The sequence below is a fragment of the Eptesicus fuscus genome, chromosome 7 (genome assembly GCF_027574615.1).
Source record: "Eptesicus fuscus isolate TK198812 chromosome 7, DD_ASM_mEF_20220401, whole genome shotgun sequence".
NCBI classification, from domain to species: Eukaryota; Metazoa; Chordata; class Mammalia; order Chiroptera; family Vespertilionidae; genus Eptesicus; species Eptesicus fuscus.
The window spans coordinates 39,965,503-39,987,130 of NC_072479.1; the positions used below are offsets into that span (position 1 = coordinate 39,965,503).

Below are 21,628 nucleotides of genomic sequence, written 5' to 3' on the forward strand. Positions count from 1 at the left end.
TCTTCCTCAATAATTATTTGTATGACTGAGTGGGGAGGCTTCAGTGGGATTCAATAATCTATTTTTTAGAAAGTATTAGTTGTTGAAAATGATTTAACCTAATATGTGGAATAACACTTAGTATTTTCTAATGAACATGTCACATGTCACCTTTAAAACCTTGCCAGAACGGGTTTGTTGTCATTGTTATAGTTTGAATACTTTGAATGAAAAATAGAGAGAAAGAAAGAAAGAAAGAAAGAAGAAAGAAAGAAAGAAAGAAAGAAAGAAAGAAAGAAAAAAGAAAGAAAAGATGATATAATACTCATGAGACTATCTCCCAGAGTTAGAGGCATTTATTATTGTTGAAATTTTAACAGGGTCTTTTTTTTTGGTGGAATGTGCTAATTAAAAAGTCAATCTCAATCTCTCTCTGTCTGTCTGTCACAATATTTATCTAGCACAGGATAAGATGACAGGCATCTGGGAAAGTAAGACTGATGTCTACTTATCCACAACCCTATACAACTGTTGACAGAAGAAATGCCTCCCTGAAGAGACTAGTGTGCTATGAATTACTTACTATTTAAAAGGTTAATCATGGACTTGAAAAATATATATATTCCCTATATTAAAAATTTACTAAAGCATCCCTGGTTCAAATTTGTGTATAATCTGGCTCATGATACTGAGAGTCAAAAGAAATCTAAGGAAAAAGTCTAGATGAGAATAATCATCTCAGCTATGAGGAACTCATCATTAGTTGGCCTCTTGATTAGACAGACTGCTCTAAGACTTCTCAGAGGCTGCTCTTTGGATGTGTTGTCTTAAGATGATAAATAAGCTTAGCTAGGCATTGTTCTATTTGAGTCATGTACTAGTTGTCATGGAAAACACCAAACCATATTTTCTATGAATCACAATCTGAAAGGATCACTGTGACTCCAAACTGTTCTAATATTTATGTATGGGCTCCTGGATTTGGGGGCACTATATACTGATAATGTTATCAAATTTACTAAATAACATCAGGCTCCCTCTGCAACCACCCACCTTATTTCCTTTCCCCATTTAGAACTTAGAAAACAAAGTAAATATTAAATTAAAAATATACAATAGTAAAATCTGAAAGGTAAAGGACTATTGGCATTCTCATTACCAATAAGGACCAAATATGTTTTATATCTAAATCTAAAGATTCTAAAAATGGTAACTAGTAGGTTCCTTTGGGCAATCATGTTATTGTAATTAGATTGTCTCAGGAAAATGGTTGTAGAACTAGATAGAACCTGTTCAACACTTCAGTTCTAACATCCACCAACTATGTGAACTATGTGACAAGGATCAAATTGGTAAGCCCTTCAAAATTCCATTCCCTCATTTACAAAAGAGGATGACAGTAGCAGCATGACATGGGTGCTTTTCACTGCTCCTGGCACACATTAAGGGTTTAATAGTGTTCAATGCTGTTATTGTGTTTTAATAACAACAATCTATAGCAGGGAGTGTTAATTGCCTACCAATGTCCAATCCTGTGGAGAGCGGCTACAGCATTTGGACAGGTTCAAGCCTCGGACTGATGAGAGGACATGGTCCTCTTGTGGCAAAGCCACATACAATCCCAGCTTGGAGGGCAAAGCCCTCCCAGTACAATTATAGCCAAAGGCTATGGTGTATGTAAGCTTGACCTTATTGGTATAGTCTGATCCTGTAGTCCTAGGTAGCTGAGGGATGTGGGCTGCAGGAGGTGCAGCAAGTGCTGCCAAAACAAAGCTTGATAAAGTTCTCAGGTGCATGTAATTAAGTAGATTTGAAACTCGTAAGAACATTGAAACATCTTGACCACTCCCTTGTTTTGCTTTGTGTGATCTGACTATAAAATAAAGACTTGGCTTACAGGCTGGGTCACTGTTTCCTCATCCAGGCAGTGATCCACCTGGCCCCAACTATATTCTCTTGTCTGTTTTCTTTAATCCTTCACCGCCCCTCCTCAGGTTCACCACTGGCCATGCTGGACACGGTTCACAATCCCCTTGTTCTTTAGTGTTAAGAGTCCTTCATTCTTTAACTTAAAATGGCCTTATGCAATAAAGACTACATTTGCCAACATACTTTGCACCTTGGTATAACATGTGAGAAAGTTACAGCCAATGGGAATTTCTTTTAAAAATGCTTCACATGTGACTTCCAGGATATGCCCTTAAAAAAAAGAGGGAGTAGAGTCACAGAACCTCAAACTACCTAATGATGTAATCTATATTTCTTCTAATTGAATTTGTATGCACGTTTATCTGCAGAAATAAGTAAATATCAGTGAGTTAAATGAGTCTTGGTCACCTCTTAAATACATGCTCCAGGGTGGCCACACACATCCAAATGGAGTCACCTCCATATCTTTCATAGAGTCATCAACCACCGAGTCATCCTTGTAGATCAGTGGCTCTCAATCAGGGGTGAATTTGTAAGGGCACACTTGACAATGTCAGGAGACATTTCCAGTTGTTATAACTGAAGTGCTACTGGCATCCAGAAGGTAGAGTCCAGAGAAGCTGTGAAATATCCTGCAATGCACGGGGCAGACCCCCAGAACAATAAGTTACCTAACCAAAAACCAACAGTGTCAAGGTTGAGAAACTGTTCTGAAAGGTGTGGAAGGGGCCTGTCCCTACAGATCCGCCCAAAATACACAGTGTCTGAGAAGCATCTCAGAGCTAGCTAGAAAGCAAATTTCACGAAAAAAGAGACCATGCTTATGCACACTCCTGTGTGTGTTCTATAGACATTCAACCTTAACAACTGTAAGATAATAGAGAGGAGCATGGGCCCTGTGTCAGACCATGTGAGCTTGAGTCCCAGCTGACATTTAATACTGTGAGGAGCACGTTATGTCATGTGTCTAAGCCTGTTTCCTCATCTGTAGAATATAAAAATTATTGTGATAGAAAACTTCCTAATATATCATTATGAAGATTAATTAAGATAATCCATGTAAAGTTCTTAGAATAACACCTGACATATAATAAGTTATTAATAATATAGTGCTATTTTATAATAAAATATTAAAATAATTTGATGAATGAATGATTTTTGTGATGCTCCAATAGATGCTTTTTCATCTTTTAATTTTTATGTCCTTTTTCTTCACCCCACCTTTAATCATAGCCTGGTAACTAATAATATACAACATGTTTTATTAAATGTATTAGGGTAATGTTGATTAATATGATCATATTGGTTTCAGTTGTGGCTTTCCATGTTACAAGATTTGTATGTTGCACTGTGTGCCCACCATCCAAAGTCAAATTTTCTCTAGTTATGTGGGGACATAAATAAGAGACACAGACAACTTTGTGTTACTGGTGTAACCTCCATGTCTTCAAATACCTTTCTCTCCCTGGTTTTTCTCTGGGAGCAATTCTCCTATAAACTTGGAAAGATTCCATATTCCCACATATGACAGATCCATAAAGAAACATGCCTTACACCCACCTCACTTTTTGCTAATAATGAGGTTATAAATCACTTGCACAATGTTGGTAACCACAGAAAAAACAAACACTACAAGTTTGGGCAGCACTTCACAATGGCCTTATGCTGGGGTGACAAAATGAAATAGCAGTACTTCCCGTGTTCCCCTCTAATCTATCCTACTTGGCCTTTGCAAACTACCTCTTGAAAGCTACTTCCACAAAGGCCAATCCTCCACCTGAACCTAGAACTTTACAGAGGAAGTGAGAGAAGAGGAGAAAGAAAGCAAAAAGAAAAATAGCCAGAAGTAAGGGCACTGCACTAATGTACTATCCTCTCAGTCAAGCAACCTAGCAAGTTGTCTTCGATTCATTTATATTCCTTTGTCACCCAGACAAAGCACTCGTTAAGACCTATTGATTTTTCCTTCAAATGCCTCCTATATCATCCTTGCTTCGAATAATTACTTAGTGACTGCTATTGGCAAGGAATTGTGCAAGATACCATGGAGTAATAATATAGTATGGAGACACATTGGGAAGCTCACAGAAATTATATAATATATATATGCATATATATATATTATATAATTTCTGTATGTCATACATATACATTATATATGTACCATTCTTATACATTATATGTGTGTCTGATATAACACCAGTAATGTATTATATGAGTGTGTTTTTCAGTGGGAACAATTCATGTCCTCACTGCTCTTGCAAGCTAAAAGTAAGAAAAAATGTACAGAAAATAGCAGTAAGAACTTATTAAGACAATGAGCTAAGGAAAACTTATTAAGACAATGACCCAAGGAGAACTTATTAAGACAATGACCCAAGGAGAATTAGAAAGAAGGAAAAAAATCTGGCTGGGGTAAGGCTTCAGAGAGAACATGAAAACTGCTTAGAACAGTTATGTTCCTGTGCTAGGATAAAGTATACTAATACACTTTAGAATCTTAACTCAGTAATTGACCACAGCATTTCATGGAGTTACATGTAAAATTATTTCATTGTCATGTGAATAAGACATGTAGACAGTTAGTGAGTGTATCTGTCTTTACCAGGTCTAAACCTACATTATCCAGGCTTGATTATGACCTGGTGGGCTTTCATATTCTAGGCTTTCTCCCCTCCAAATTGCTTAACATTCTTTTCAGGTTAATATTTCTAAAACCTCGCTTTTATCATGCCATTCCCTTATCCTTTGGGGATCCTTATTTCTTTCCATTTCCAATCTAATCTGTTTTTTGTTTTGTTTTTTACCTCGCTCTACCTATTTAATTTCACTTCTTGCAACTCCACCTTGCATCTTCCTTGGGATTCAAGCTGGTTGAGTACAAGCTTTGGAGCTCGACTGCCTGGGTCTGAATGCTGGCTGTGCCACTGGTGGGACACATAATCATGGGTAAGTTAGGGACACCTTGTATCTTCAGTGCCTCATTTTCCTCATCTTGAAAATGCCTCTCAGTGCCTCATTTTCCTCATCTTGAAAATGGGGATAACAGTTCTTGCCTCAAACCATTACTAGTAAATGAAGTATTAAATGAAATGATACTTAGAACAATGCTAATAAGTACTCAATTAATTAGATCTGTTTTTATCTGATGTTTTTCCTTACAAGGTATAATGCTCCCTTTTTTTATAATGTCATGCTGCTTGTGCTTGAAACACTACCCCTCCCCAGAGTCCAGCTGCCCTTGATAGATGTGCCAATAAAGAAAACCCAGCATCTAATCATCCCTGGAAGTGGACACTCTATGCAGGCAAAACAAATTGTTCTCTTTCTCTCTTTCTCTCTCCCAGGATTTTGAGGACTGCAGCGAAAATAATCTGATGACAGTGCCTCCAAAAGATTGTTATTGGTATCTGCTGTCTAGCTCCTCAAGGCTATCCTTCCCCAAAAAAATAATTGTTTAATTCTTCATTTCTGTGAGTTCTCCAGGATCCTACTATGGATATTCTCTATTGCTTAAGTTTTCCTGAGTTGCTTTCAGATATTTTCATTGAAATAACTGATACTAACCTTCTTACTCTGAAGTCAACTTTACATTCATCCCTTCTTGGACACTCTCTTCACCTCACAAAGAAAGCTCTCTAAATCTGCCTTCCACCTACCCAAATTCACCCATCCTTCATGATCCACATCTTTTCAATAATTACCTGTGTCCTCGTTGATCTCTTTCTCTGTTCTTTGACATCTATCATAACACAGAGTTTACCTTTCCTTTACAAAGTAGTGCTTGTGCCATCAGTGTGTGGTAGTGTGTTTATCATGTCTCAACAACTAACTCCTAAACCTCTTGGAAACAAAATCTAGACCTTACCTGTGGGTTTATGTGTAGTACTTAGCAAGGTGCTAAGCTCAGAGCAAACACTTGCTATCTACTCATTTCTAATGAAGGTTCATTAGAAAAGTTTAGAATGCTTCCTCTCCCTGTCACTCAAAGTACTACATCTATGTAAACTTCTTATGAATTCTGGCTAGTCTGTTCTCTCTTTGATCTTCTTGATTATGCCAGAATCTTCCAAATATCTGTTCGTGATTGAACACAGTTGCTCAATATATATTTGTGAAGAAATGTGTGATATGAGTTTAAGAAATATGTTAGAAATAAATAATTTCCAGTGCCATGTGAACAGTATATATGGATAGTCATTGGTTTTAGGTATTCTCTAGTTCCTCCCCACATTAAACTTAATCAGAAAACTACAGCATCTCACAAACCCAGCGAATTTCTTTCCTGCCATCTGGTAAGAAATGGAAGTCAAGAAACATTAGTAGGTGGCAGTGGCTATGAACAGACAGTACTATTAGTACTTGTGATGTCTGCTTCCACTCTGAATATTCAATTTTATTTATCCAACCAAATACAATTTCCCAGAATAATATTTGATTCTTCAGCAAAGAATTTTTCTCTTTGTTTCCTGCAATATCCATCTCCAGAAATATTAATATACCTCAACCAAAGATCCTCATTAGTCTTTCTGAAATCTGCCATCAAATCCTAGAATAATCATTTGAATCTGAGTAACATCAAACCATTAAAATAGAATTTGTTTCATCATTTGTTCTACATCATGGTTACCCACAGATTTTTCTCTGGACTGATGCACATTTTGTGTCTGAGACTAGATGCAAAAGATTGTTGTTGTTGTTTTTTTATGTCATCCACAATTGAAGCAACTCCACTTGTTTTCCATACATCCACTTACTGCCTCTTCCTTGACCCTCAGAAAAGTTGAGCTACACCAGTATGGCATCCTTAATCAAACAGGAAAACCGATCTGGCCAGGTAAATAATAGAGAAAAGGGACTGAGTGTTTTGGCAAATGTGATAAAACATTTTATATTATCCCCATGCTGCTTCAGAAAGCTCCTGATATGACTGGAAGTCCTCCTAAGCTCAAATCCTTTAAGGGATCAGTCTGCTTACAGAATAAATTCCAAAGTCCTTAACATGATACAAATCCTTTCATGATCTGGCCCCAGCCTAAGTATCCAAAACTTGCCTTTTATCACTTCCCTCCTCAATATCACACGAAACTCTACCTTCTTTGGATTATAAAGGTTTGGTGAAACAGTTATTTAAAGTAAAAATCCTAGAGAACTAGAAGGAAAAAGAAGAGGGAAGAGAAAATAATAACTATAATGATAAATCTAAAGTCAGTAAGAAAGGAAACAGTAAAAAAGGGGAAAGCAAACCCTTCTAGATTATCACATTATATGCTATTACTTCACTCTAGTATGCCAGGACCATATCAAAGAGACAACTAGACGGGTAGCCTCTACTGTTACCACCCAAAATCCCAGCAGGAAGGCTGAAGGAAAGATCACAGCCAGAATCATCTCCACACCCTACCAAGAGAGCAAAGAACCTGGCTTGTCACCATACAATCCATCACACACATTATCAAGTGTAAACATACTACAATCATGAATACTCTACACTGACTGAACTATTTATTCTGTGTTGTAGGTTTGTTTCTTACTTTCAGTTATTCCCTTAGCTTCTATTAGCCTCTTTCTATATGTAGACTCTTAAACCTCAGGGCAGTTGATAAATTGTGGATTATATAACAAAATCCATTATCATTCATCATAAATTCACCATCAACCCCGGCCTGGCACCAGGGGATGGAGATTTGCTGAGGCACACGGCCTTACACCAATATCCCAATGGAAACATTGGGCCTGGATATGTCTATAAGCTCCTCCATTAACTAAATTTTGCCTACTCAGTCTTTCATCTTCTACTGTTAACATGTCCCTCCAGACAACCATTCCACCTGCTGTGTAACTAATCTTTATTATCAATAGCTCTTATCCCTTACATCAACCCGATGCCCGCCTCTTATGTCCACATTCTAATCCTAATTTAGATCTGCTCTCATCCACAACCAGAGCCAGAGAGAAAGATGATAACTTTCCTAGATCTCCCATCACTGCTTTAACAGCACCATTCCTCCACTTCCATGAAAAGCACTCTCCTCTTTTGAAGTTCATGGCTTTCACTAATCCTCTTCCCCATCTAGGACTCCAGGTGCTACTCACACTTCAAGAGTCTGAAACCTGACTTACAGCTTTCTTACCAATATTAACAAGGAGTCCCTTAAAGCATTTTGGAAGTTTGTTCTAATATGGCCTCACGGTTCCCTTATATCTGCCAAATCCATGATTCTATCTTTAATCACCTTAGTCTATCCAACTTTGCAGTAACAGGTTTAAAATTCCTCCAACTCACCCTGAAATCTGAAACCCTCCTATCAGACTTTCTTTCCATCTCACTCATTTCAACAGTCCAGTCCTACTTTTTATTCTCATGGTGAGTCCTATTCTTCAACCATCCCAATCCATTATTCATGAATATCATTTCCATTATGGGTTCAGTTTCCTTTCCTCTCTGCCTCTCTGGAAACCATGGGTTACAATTTCCACAAAAGTTTGTCACTCTAGATGTCTTACCCTCTTGACGGCTGACCATGGGTTCCTTATCAGTCTCCCAAGTTTCCGCCATATCTGCTTTCCTTATTCCTTTCCGAAGGTTCTTAAAACTTGCAGAAAGGTCTAAACAGAAAGGTCCCCAACAAGGACAAGCCATTAAACATCAGGTAGCCCTTGGCTACTGTCTGGAAACTTTTTGGTTCTCTTCTTATAGATTCGGCTCTCCTGCAATATAAAAATCACTTACAGTAGTCTCTGCACATTGTATTTTCTTATTCTTCTAGCACTCTTAAAAACAGAGCCTAAAATCACTGTACCCATTTTTTCACTACACTCTCCTTCACAGAACCGATCAGCTCTGTTCTACCACACTAATGAAATTTAAGGAGGTTCATCAATTATATTATTTTTCTTTTTAACTTCTCAAACTTCTTGACTCCAAGAAATTCCGATCCGCCCACATTGCCTGCTGATAAGACCTGACTGGGTGATCCAAGCTTGGCTCAGGAATATCTCTCAAGCAGCAATAAGTGAGCTAGGTGCTATAATCCCAAAACTGTCACACACATGACAGCAGACCACCCAACCGGCTTTGGCCCACCTAGCTGACAAACCAGCTATCGCCAGCTCATCAACAACACAGAGACTTTGCTTTAAAATTCCCATTTTTCACCCTAGCCAGTTTTGCTCAGTGGATGGAGCATCGGCCTGCGGACTGAAGGGTCCCAGGTTCAATTCCGGTCAAGGGCACATGCCCAGGGTTGTGGGCTCCATCCCCAGGAGGGGGTGTGCAGGAGGCAGCCGATCAATGATTCTCTCTCATCATTGATGTTTCTATCTCTCTCTCCATCTCCTTTCCTCTCTGAAATCAATAATATTTTTAAATAAATAAATAATAAAAATAAAATAAAATTCCCATTTCTCCTCCCCTATGCTAGATTCTCCAGAGCTTGGACTCTGCCCTGAATTCAGTTCCCTGTTTGGCAGTAAAACTCAGTACTCAATGCTCCTTTTTTTAAAAAAAATAATTCTTTATTGTTGAAAGTATTACATATGTATGTCCCCTTTTTCCTCTTTTCACATATATCTTCCACCAGAATGCCTTAAAGTGGTAATATCTGTACTACAACATTTATTAATTTTAGTTCAATATTGGTCAAAAGTACTTCTCATTAATTTTCATGCCTTATATATTAACCTAACCAAACGTTTTGGAAACCACCGACATTGTGACTTCTCTGAAGAGAATTCACTAATTTGGATGTTCAATGGACTTTCACTGAGTACCTACCATTTTCTACATACAATAGAAGCTGCTGATCTTACAAAGATGAGTAAGACACTTTGCCTGCATTCAAAGCATCCACAGTCTAGATGAGCAACAAGGACAGCAAGAAAGGACTATGAACAGTGAGATAATGAGTATAAAGGATGAGTGCACACAGTATTCTAAGAGTAGAGAGGAGGAGGATGACTAACTCTTCTTGGGGTAGTCAGGAACCCTCTACTTATATTCCTAATAGCTTAGTAATCCAACTCTTTTGTTACGATTTTTTTCTCAATGGGCCATTGTTATATTTGTACCGCAATTTAACCAGAATGTCTAGTGACAAAAGGACTCCTATTATTAACATGGGTATTTATAAACTAGAATATATGCTTAGAGTACATTAACCCACAGATCTCTACTTCTCTTGTTAAAGTGAGACCTAAATTTCATTTTCAGTAGGATACATGCTTTAATATGCATGCATGTTTTAAATATATATACACAGTATCATCACTAGAACCCTGAGCATCAGAAATGTTCATCACATGTATGTGTGTGTTGTACACTCCTGAGTGTATATGTATATACCACCATGGAAAATTTAGTGTATTCTTCTCATGGTAGTCAGCTAAAAATACATCTGGGGCACTGGTAGTAGGTTTTTGCCCAGCATTCCTTCTCTAGAAACTCCTTGTTTTGCCACACACTCCCATCTATGAGGTAAAGCAGAAGATGCCATGTTCCTATTATGTGATTCCACATGTGTACTCTCTAGCCACAGTGACCAAAGATGATCATGTGATTCAAGCAAGGGCAACCAAGACACTCACTATATGTTTGGGAATTTATAAAGGTCCCTTTCCCTCTTGGTGGCTTCATTGTAATATGGAAAGCTTGGAAACTTTTGGCAGCAATATTTCACCAGGTGAACCAACAACAGAGGAAGCCTGTCCATGGTGAGAGAGGAAAGCAAAGCAGAAGCACTGACAAGGACCTGATACAGGATTCCCAAATTTCTCACAGTGCTCTAAGCCCCAGGTCCATCTCTGACCTGAGATTCTTTGAGCTATCCCAATATCTTTATAATAAATTTCCCTTTTTGCATACACTGAAATTGAGATTTTGTAACTTACTAATATAAAGAATGCTGACTAAGAAGTTCTATATAACCAGTTACAACAGTATAATTTACATCCATGAGATTGGCCAAGGCAAATGAAAACCCTCCTTGGTTGTGAGAGCCAATTAGAATACACAGAGAATATGAAGGATGGAAACTACAGAGCTGTTATTGACTTAATCCTTAAAGTCACTCTTGACTCTTTTGCTTCCCTACATTTACTTTTTCCTATCTTTTGTTTCTCACCAAGTACTACCAATTCTTCCTTTAAAATGCCTTTCATATTTATACTATGCCAGTCATTTAAATTATAACCACTCTAGTTCAGAGTTTCCTACTAGTTAAATGGATCCTCTGCTTCTAATCTCCTCATGTCTACACATTGTGAATGCAGATTATAAAAATTACATTATAATTTAATTAAATATAATTAAATTATAATGGAGACATGTGTCCTGTCTCCAGCTTTTAAATTTCAGTGGCTCTTATTGTTAACTGAACAAAATTTTAAAATTTAGCCAGGCATCAAGCTCTTTAACAATCTGGCTTCCATCTACCTCTCAAAGTTAAATATCACTACTCCCTCCTATGACTTCTGAATCTCATCAAATTAATTGTCATCATTAGAATCAGTACAATGTGTCAGGCACTATGTTCAGGATTTTATAAACATAATTTCCTATAATACTTATAACAACTGTGGTGCTTTTCAAATGAGTCTTCAAATTCTTTGATACTACTCCCATTGAAAATGGGGCTATGAACACTCTGCTAGAATCTGGGCCAATCTAAGTTTGCAACTAACAGAATGACCCCAAAGTGGTGACACTGTTTAACTTTTTAAGGCTATGTCAGAAAGGGTAATATAGTATCTGTTAGAGAGAGATAAAGAGAGAGAGAGAGAGAGAAAGAAAGAGAAGAAAATGATGGTGACTAATATAATCTATGTAACCTTTTATAATGGAACTAGAGGCCCAGTGCACAAAATTCTGGCACTGGGGTGGGGGGAGGGGTGTATGGGGGTGTCCCTCAGCCTGGCCTGCACTCTCTCGCAGTCCAGGACCCCTCGCTTCTTACCGCCCACCTGCTCACTGCTCCTTACCGTTTGGCTTGCTGCTCCTTAGTGCTGCCTTGGAGGCAGGAGAGGCTCCCATCACCGCCGCTGCACTCCCCAGCCATGAGCCTGGCTTCTGGCTGAGTAGCACTCCCTCTGTGGGAGCACACTGACCACCAGGGGGCAGCTCCTGCATTGAGCCTCTGCCCCCTGGTGGTCAGTGCGCATAATAGCAACAGGTCGTTCTTAACGTTCCGCTGTAACAGTCACTTAGGTTTGTATTATATAAATGAACAGGCAGTGTAAATCTCTTGGTACATTCACCTTTAGAGGCCAGTAACAAGTCTGACAACATTAGGCTACCATTCTGCAAGGAAGCTCAAGCCACATGGAAAGTCTACTCATAGATGCTCCAGATGAGAGCCCTAACTAAGGGCTCAGATAACAGTTAACATCAAGTAAAGACACTTAGTAAAGAAGCCCCAGATAATTCTGGCTCCCAGCTGTCAAATTATTCCCACATATCGAGTCTCTACTGCTGTGACATTGTAGAACAGAGATGGGTCATTCCCTGCTCTTTACTGTTTGTATCCCTGACCCACAGAATCCATAAATATTAAAAATTGTTACTTTTTATTGCTAAGTTTTAGAGTGATTTCTTATTCAGCAATACCAATTAGAGCCTATTTTAGCACCTGGAAGTGGGGAACTGACATAACTAAGCCTCAAACATGTGGCATTGGCTTTGGGGCAAAGCTTGAGGAAGCTGTGGGTAAGGGCTTGAAGAATACTAAGGTGAGTAGTACTGGAAGCTGAAACGAAAGGGGAACTTTGTGATATACTGGAAGAAAGTTTGGCAACAGTAGTTCCCTGTAGTATCATGGACAATGAGAACTATAACTACTGAACTATATTTTCTAGATAAGGATATTTCCAGGCATAACACTGAAAGTACCACCTGGCTTCTTCTCATTGGCCATAAAAATTGCAAAAAAAAGGAGAGAAGAGCTTAAGAATTAACTGTCCAGTTTCTAAGCAAAATTTAGAAAAAAATTAGGACTTGCTGAGTTTGAAATTTAAACTCTTTCTTCAACCCCGTCTCTCAAGATAGCAAAAGATTTTCAAAGTAAGAAACAGCCCCAGGGGGAAAAATACACATCACTATCAGGGAAACATGGTCTAACGATGCAACTAAGCATGTGACTTCAGAAATGAAGACTTCAGACACTCTTAAAGTGATGCCTCACAGGCCTTTTGAAAAAGACTAAAGGTTTTCTCAGGACCTTAAAGGTGTGCCTGGAAACCCTTCCTGTTAAACAATAAAGCATCTATGAATGCTAAGGGCAAAGGCCTCAAGGCTCATCTTAAAGAGACCTATGGCTATAGTTTTGTCTAATGGAATGGATATAACTTGATGTATAAAAAGCCAACATTCTTTATATAATTATAAATTATATAAAATTCTATACATGCTTTGACTTAAAGCAACAGAGCCAATACAAAAGAAAAATAAAGCCTTTGGACCCTGAACTTTTTCCTAGTAGAAAGTAAGCTCAGAAGGCTTTTCAATTGTAAATACAAACTTCTTTTTTAACTGGAAGAGAAAAGATGCCTTAAAAGACAAAATGTAAGAGCCCAAAGGGTGGGGCCATGCTCCAGAAAGAACAGCAATGAGCCATAATTAAGGAATTGTCAACATTTGCCCAGTTGTATTTCAAAATTGCTACAGGCCAGCAAATGCTGTATCTTCTCATTGTTCTCTATTCTTTTTTTGTTGTTGTTAATATATTTTATTGATTTTTTTTTTTTTTTTACAGAGAGCAAGGGAGAGGGACAGAGTTAGAAACATCGATCAGCTGCCTCCTGCACACCTACTACTGGGGATGTGCCTGCAACCAAGATACATCTCCTTGACCAGAATCGAACCTGGGACCTTTCAGTCTGCAGGCCGATGCTCTATCCACTGAGCCAAACCAGTTAGGGCTGTTCTCTACTCTTGAATGAAAAGGTCTATTGCAACAGTCATATTCTCATCTTACCATTGTCTCTTGGGGGTGAGGAGTGGAGATAGATCATTTGTCTAATTAGTTAATAGGAACTCAGGAAGAGAGAAACCATGCCCAAGAAACCAAACCCAAGTAGTCTCATCTGCACCCAGACCTAAACTAGATGGTGAGATCCTGCACCTCGAACTTGAGTCTGATGCTATAATGAATCAAACTTACTGGTGAGTGCATTTTATATGTGGAATGAATGTAAGTAATTTGTGACCAGAGAGCAGACTGTATTGATTTTCAAACAAGTCCAAAAATTCTTCGACACTCCCCATCAAGAGATTGGGTCTATGCTCTCTTCAATCAAATCAGAATCATCCTTAATGATTTAACTTGTACCCATTAAAAAGCAGTAAAAGTGATGCTGTGTGGCTTCTGAGGATAAGTCCAAAAGGGTCATAAAGCTTCTACTTAATTATTTTGAGACATTCGCCTTTGGAGCTACGTCACTATGTAAGAAGTCCAACCACTCTGAGGCCACCATGCTTTGAGCAAGCCCAGGATATGTGGGAAGGTGGCATACAAATGCTCTGACCAGCAGCCTGAGCTGACATCGCAGCAGACTGGCAGAACAACCAGACACAGTGAAGATGGTGCAGGGGATTCTGCTTTCCAGCAGGCAAGTCACCCCTACTCATCAAGTCTCTCCAGCTGAGGCCCCTGACATCAATGAGAAGAGACACTGTCCCCACTGTGCCCTTCCAAATTCCTGACCCACTGAAACTTTTAGCATATTAAAAGGTTGTGTTATGCCACAAATTCTGGAGTTCATTATACCATAATAGTAACTGGAACAATATTATAAAGGAAGAATCCATACTTTCAGTTTTCAAACAAGAAAACCAGAGTAAAGAGAGGCTAAGTAATTAACCAAGGTCATAGAAAAGCAAAGCAAAAGTTCAAAAGCAAACCTACTTGATTCTAAAATCCATGTTTAGATCCATAAAGCTACACTATTTCCCAAAGATATACCTATCTCTTTGTCTTTTCTTATTAATACTTCCCCTGCTGCAGATTATATGCCTACATTCAGCTTCTTCCCTGAGACCAAATCATCATTCAGGGCTATGCAAAGTCCTATCTCCTCCATGACGCACATACCTAGATCTAACCCTTAGCAAGTTCTCCATCTTCAAAACTGCCTTTAACTTAGTTTCTATAGCTTTAATTTGACAATTATTGAATGCTAGTAACACTAATTCACAATTGGTAAATTCATTGCTTTTCCAATGCACATTCCTTGGCTACCCTTTTGAATTATGTCCTTAGTCAAAGGTTTGAAATCCAAATGTCTACAGAATGAAAGCAGGTAATATACAATAGTGAAGTGGACTAGATGCAAAAGTACAAAAGTGGTCTTGACTAAGTTACACTGGAAAGCAAATGCCCCATGTAAATGGGTCGGCCACACTAACCTTTCACATGCATATATCACCACCTGACATATGACACATTTATTTGTTTATTGTCACTGTCTCCTCATTAGGATGTAAGTTTCTTGAGAGTAGAAACCCTGTCTCCTGTGTTCACTGCCATATCAGCAGAGCCTAGAACAATACCTGACACTCAGTCAATATATATCTTTTGAAGAAATAAACGAATGAACAAATATTGCCACACAGTAATGTGGGCCTAACGACCTTCCCATTTTTTCAAGAGAAGCCAATAAATAAATAATTTTATGTGCAATCTCCCAATTTCTAAATTTTGTCAACTAATGATAAAAATGTTAATCCATGTTAGGGATGGGTAAACAAAACCTGTCTGCAGGCTTAGATTCAATCTGAAAGCTGCGTTTGCAATCTCTGTACTAGAGGGATCTCAGACTGTTTTTTATCTTTCTAATTACTCGGAATCATGCCTTGCAGAGTGTAGATAACTTGATAAACAAATAATGATGATGCTTCAACTATGCACACTTGAGGCACTGCTACAATCAAGCTATGTATTAAGATGCCACTCAAGTTGCTCTCTCCTATCCTGAAGGAACCTGCCTCAGCTTCTGATCCAAAATGACCTCCTGGACTTCACATAACCTTCCCACTTCCAAGATTTTAGAACTAAACTTCTACTTCTTCTAGCTGTTAAGAGTTGAGTAATGCCATTCCCATGGGCTCCCCGTAATAAAGAGGAAAAGCAGTGGAAAGAAAATAGATTGGATTTCCAAAGAGTGACAGAAAAAGAGATCCAGGCTTTAAAACATATTTCCACAGTTGATAAATAAGAGCTCCCAATGGCAATTTTGTTTTCCTTTCTACACTTCTCAGTGTTTGTAGATTATACAATCCAAAATTTTACTTCAATTGACCTTTCAATGTTCTCTAGTAGCATGTTTTATCTTTCCTACATAAAAATGATTAAGGAGGACTTTTTAAAATGTTTACCAATTATTTAGATTCTTAACTCTAATACAGAGTCATGTCTAAATAATTAGAGTGTGTCTGGGTCACTTGAACATGGGTCACTTAACAGCAAGCATAACTGTGAAGGGCTGAGAGCGCTTTTAAGAAAACATACTTGGAAAAAACATTTCCATTGTACCCTATGGGGCTAGCTGACCCAAGGCAAGTCCATCATCGTCTTCTGAAGACGTAAAAGGAAACGAGATGCCTTGGTGTTCCTTTTCCGTGTATGGTCCAATGTGCACAGCCTCGAAATATTCCGACATTCCAAACATCAGAGGAATTCCACTTATCAAATGAGTGTAAGTTCCAAAATGTAAAATGTCATCCAGCCCTCTGTAGCCAGCATTTAGGATGTTAGTTTAATGATTATGTAGTTGAATTTATATATAGGATCTTCAATAATGGCATGAATTTTGTATGCAGGCAGATTTTATATTTTAAAACAAGCTCCACAGTGCTTCAAATTGAAAGTAACAGTGAGAAACATTTATTTAGCCAAACCTATATTTCAAAATTTAGGTTATTATAGAGCTATGAACTTCCTACAGAATAAGAATATAGATTTCTATTCACTTGTTTTGTTATGTTCGAGCAACACTGAATCTGAAGGCCATTGGACGGGGAGAATCATTACCTGAATTCCGTTATAGACACACAAGTGAAGTGGTGAGACAGAGCTCCTAGGGCACACGGCAGAAAAGCCTAAAATTTTAAATCAGACCAACAGAGGTTTGACTTGCTTACTTTGTAACCAAGCCTGGGAAAGTACTTAATCTCTTTAAGCCTCAATTTACTCATTTGGAAAAATGGGATCATAATACCTTGCTTCTGGATTGACATGAAAATTAAAATAAATGCATATTTATTGTGTAATCCATTGAAATAAGGAGGAAATTGCTAACTTAGCATGGCTGACCTAGCCTCACTAATTAAATGCAGTAGGATGCAAACAGTGCCTAGAACACTATGGTGTCGCCAACAGTAGCTGCCATAGAGAGTCCAATTGATTCTTATTATAAATTTAATGCAAACAATAATTCTCCAGGCTTCCTATTACTACCCTTCCCTAAGAACATATTTTTATACATTTGGGTGTTATAGGCTAAAAGAAGCTCTTCACTGTACAGAAATTCTAGCACATTGCCAGAACTTATATGTACAAAAATGTTCACTGAGCATTGCTATTAATCACTGAAAATCAGAAAAATAAAAATGTTCATCTATAGGAAGATGACAAATTTTGATGTATTCACTCAACCATTCTATTCAGATAAACCACAAAAACATAATTTTAAGCAAAAAGTAAAATGAAATGAAAATAAGTGGCAGAATGCAATCTACAATATAAAACCACTTATATGAAATTTTAAAGCATGATGTGTATTGTAAATGGATATATACATACCTAATAATTACAAAATAATATACATGGCAATGCCAGGATGCCAATTCAGTAGAGTTATTATCTCTAAGGAAGCAGGCAAGGCATGAGATCAGGCAGGGTGCACAGAGAGCTTCGATAGAGAGCTCTATCCAATATGTTTTACTTCTTCAAAAATTAGAGTGAAGCAAAGATGGTAAAATATTTAGATTCTATAGACTTGGCTAGTAGGTATATAGAGTGTATTATGTTATTCTCCACATTTTCTGTATATTTGAAATGTTTCACAATAAAATGAAGCAGCTTTCCCAATCATATAAATATTTCCCAAACAAACAACAGCTATTCCAGAGATTCTCAGGAGATTAAGAGGGACAGGGATAATGGGGTTGCGGGGGTGGGGGGGTGAAGGAATAAGAGAGCTGGGTATAGAAGAGACATTCCTCTCTGACTCTTTGAAGCCTGGAAGATAATTTTTCTCCCAAGGGTTAAGGAAAGAATTCAGCTATATAAATGTGAGGAGGATAGGAATAATTAATTCATTGTTAATCCAGAAACCAGATTACTTTACAGAGTGGATATAATCCAAAAACACCATTAAGTTTAAAATACTTACTACAACCCCACTCTTGGTGATAGTTTCTCTGTATGTGAAGTTGCAAATAGCCCAGGCTAAGTAATATGTGGACATGAGAGGGGTCTGTGAAAAGTGATCCGTAACCCATCCATCTTCCTCAAACACGGAAGTTTCCACTGGCATATTGGATAAAGATAAGTAGGTTGCTTGATGCTTGATGCTGATTTTAAAAGTTGCCTTGTAGATGGGCTCATCAAAACAAGGAAATGCTTTTCTGGCATGTGTAGGCGAAAACTGAGTAACACCAAGGAATCTGGAAAACAGAAAATGACATTCCCAATTACATTTATGGCTTCAATTATGATCACTTTACATGCTTCTGTTGATAACATATTATTGCCAAATTCCAAGTTACTTTCCTTTTCTAAACCAAACTTAAGTTCATATATAGCATAAAAGCACAATACACATATTTCCTCAACAATAAAGGTTCTTTGGGGAAGTTTTTGTCTCAATTAATGTAAATTCTCAATCCAGAGCAGTGCCTATTAGACAAAACACTATACTCTACAGAAAAACAACTCATTGGCATCACATTGGCAAACACTGGAAACTAATAATCCTCTTGTTTGGCATGCCTCCCTTTCCTCCCTGAAGCTGAACAACATGTAAAGTCAGTGAAACTAAAATCCAGAAGTTGTCATCACATATGTATAGAACATAGACCATCACTGGGAAACATCTGTGTTCTCAAATTTCATCATGACCTGATTTTAGTAAGAACATGGACTTTGAATTCTGACAGAACTTGGTCTGTGTTCTGGCTCAACAACATTCTTAGCCATATCATCCTGTACAATTACTAAATTTCCCTAAAGTGTAGTTGTTCATTGCTTAAAATAAAAATAATCTTGTTTAACTCAGAAAGAAAGCTTTTGTAAAGCTTAGGGTGGGAAAAAAAAGAGAATGTGAAGCACCTATCATGGTGAATAGATGAATAGCACCCAGTAGGCAGTTAATAAACAGCAGCCAGTCAAAAAATGGCAGCCACTGATTGACAATATCTTCAACCTTTCTTAGAGTGTTGTAGCATATGTTTACATTGAGTAATGTAGACACCATTGCTTTTTACTACTCATAATATATATTTTTATATTACGATATTAATATAATAAATATCTGAATAATAAACCTATCAATGTGTACATATAAAATATATTTAATGCCCTCAAGTTTTCAGATCAAGCTGCAAAACTGCTTATTAAAATGCTAACTAGAAATAACTTTTTTTCACATTTTAGGGTTACAAATGAAAATGCTCATATTAAGGATTTAAGAAGGACACTCTTTTAACTTAAAAAGGTCATTATTTATGAAAACATTCATGACAAGAGTTCATTACACTTTTTTAACAATACAAGTTGCAAAACTTGATATAATGCAAGTTAATATCAGACTCTTGGTAAAACATTACTGAGTTCTAAAGTTATTTCTTTAAAAAGCTCTTTCCCCCTTAAGTAATTCTGCCACCTCTCCCCTCACCGTTATCCAAGGTATATACATGGTTAATCTAACATGGCACACTTTCCTACTGAGCCTGAACTTGGCCTCAAAATTCTCAGCACAGCACTTCAGGCAGCTACTACCAATCAATAGGTGTTGATGTGTGTGTTGAATCTTATTGGCTATTCTTGGCTCAAACCAGGAGTTGTAAATGTTTAGGCCATTTTAAAATGATAAAGCTTACATTTATCATTGAGAGCCTACCTTTTTGAAGCTTCGTTTTGAAGTCGTGAAAAATAATACATTTTTAAGATTAATTGTTTACTGACTTTCAGAGAAAGAGTTTTTGATAGTTATCTTGGAAACAGTACTGGACTGCTCCATACCAGGCTTGGATAAATCACTTAACTGCCTGAGCCTATTTTTCCATTAATAGAAGGAAAACAGGAATGTTTTCTAGGACTTCCTTACAAAACTATTGAGACGATAAAACGAGACAACATGTGGAAAACAAGTTTTAACTATAAATCTTCAGAAAAATATAAGGTTAAAGTTGGAAGCAATCTTAGAAACAAACTGTCCAACTCTCATGAATTTCTAAAATGAAAAAGTAGTTCCAGTAGGATTAAGTGATTTGTCCAGAGTTACACAGGCAATTAGTGCAAAACCAGGTCTAGAATTCACTTTTCCTATATCTGAATAAAAGGTAATTATATTTCAAAAACAGTAAAAATTAATCTTTAGCCATAATTTGTAAACAATATTTTAATTCAACTGTTGGTAATAAAAGTTCTTTCCAAATTTGCCAGTCATGGTAATATTTTCCCTATTAATTTTACTGATAACAGTATGATTTTTGCTTAATTAAGTATCAGTACCTTTTAGTTAAAATGTACCCATTTACAATTTTCTCATCACATATTTTTGTCTTATATAATGTTCTTGAACCTTATCTTTCAATATCATTAATTAAAATGTCCACCAACCTTGATATTTCTCTACTGAGGCTACTTAAAAGATATCTATGAGATTTTATATATGAAAAAAGTGTTCTCTTTTAAAGTATCTGAGGACTCCAATTCCAGTCATTGCACAATTAGATATTGTCTGCCCTTCATTATTAGGTGCATGGTAGAATTTTTTTTAAAGATATAACCACTTTGCCCTTAAGTTCTTTGCAAACTAATTGAAAAGAATATCTATATTTATATATTCTAATACTAATAATACTATGGGGAAGGTTCTACAAGAGTTCAACAGAGTGGTTGCAATTAGAATGTATTAGTCATTATATAAAAGTCAAAGGTGTCTTTAGCACTAAGTAATTAATGGGTAGGAATTTATTAGATATAGAAATTCTAAATACCTTTGGGCTAATGGGAAATTAATAAACCAAATATTTATGCAAAAGAATCACATCTTTTTGCCTTACATAGTAAGTAAATGTGTTAGTAAAGCTAGCAATGTAAATAACTGATTCTCAGAGTTAAAAGGAACTGAAGAAATCATTTAGTGATTTTTTCTGCAATTAATATTCTTAATGAATTCATACATACAGCACATATCTATACACAGAGGGCCACAATATACACTGATAGCGTCTAAATGAGAAAATACCAATTTCACAGTCTGGCACCTAAGGATGATTGCAATTGAATTTCAATTCAGTATTTAGAAAATCAAAAAAAGTCCCTTGGTAAAAAAAGAGCAATAGGACTAGATTACATGTATGGTCTTTTCCAAGTCTGAGATCCTATAACTGAACAAAAATTAAACATAAAATATTCCAGGAATTTGACGAGGTTAATTACACTACCACTAGGCAGCTTTTTCCTATAAGTTCTATAATGCATGTTCCTCTCATTTGTTG

General features: G+C 37.1%; 1 protein-coding gene across 1 annotated transcript in view; it reads right to left on the reverse strand.

Annotated features, from left to right (window-relative positions):
- The window catches only part of TRHDE (thyrotropin releasing hormone degrading enzyme), a 366,112-nt gene that overhangs the window by 335,320 nt on the left and 9,164 nt on the right, over positions 1 to 21,628 (reverse strand). The window contains exon 2 of the mRNA XM_008155542.3: positions 18,295 to 18,568. Coding sequence (XP_008153764.3) covers positions 18,295 to 18,568 — 274 coding nt within the window. The remainder of the gene's footprint in view (positions 1 to 18,294; positions 18,569 to 21,628) is intronic.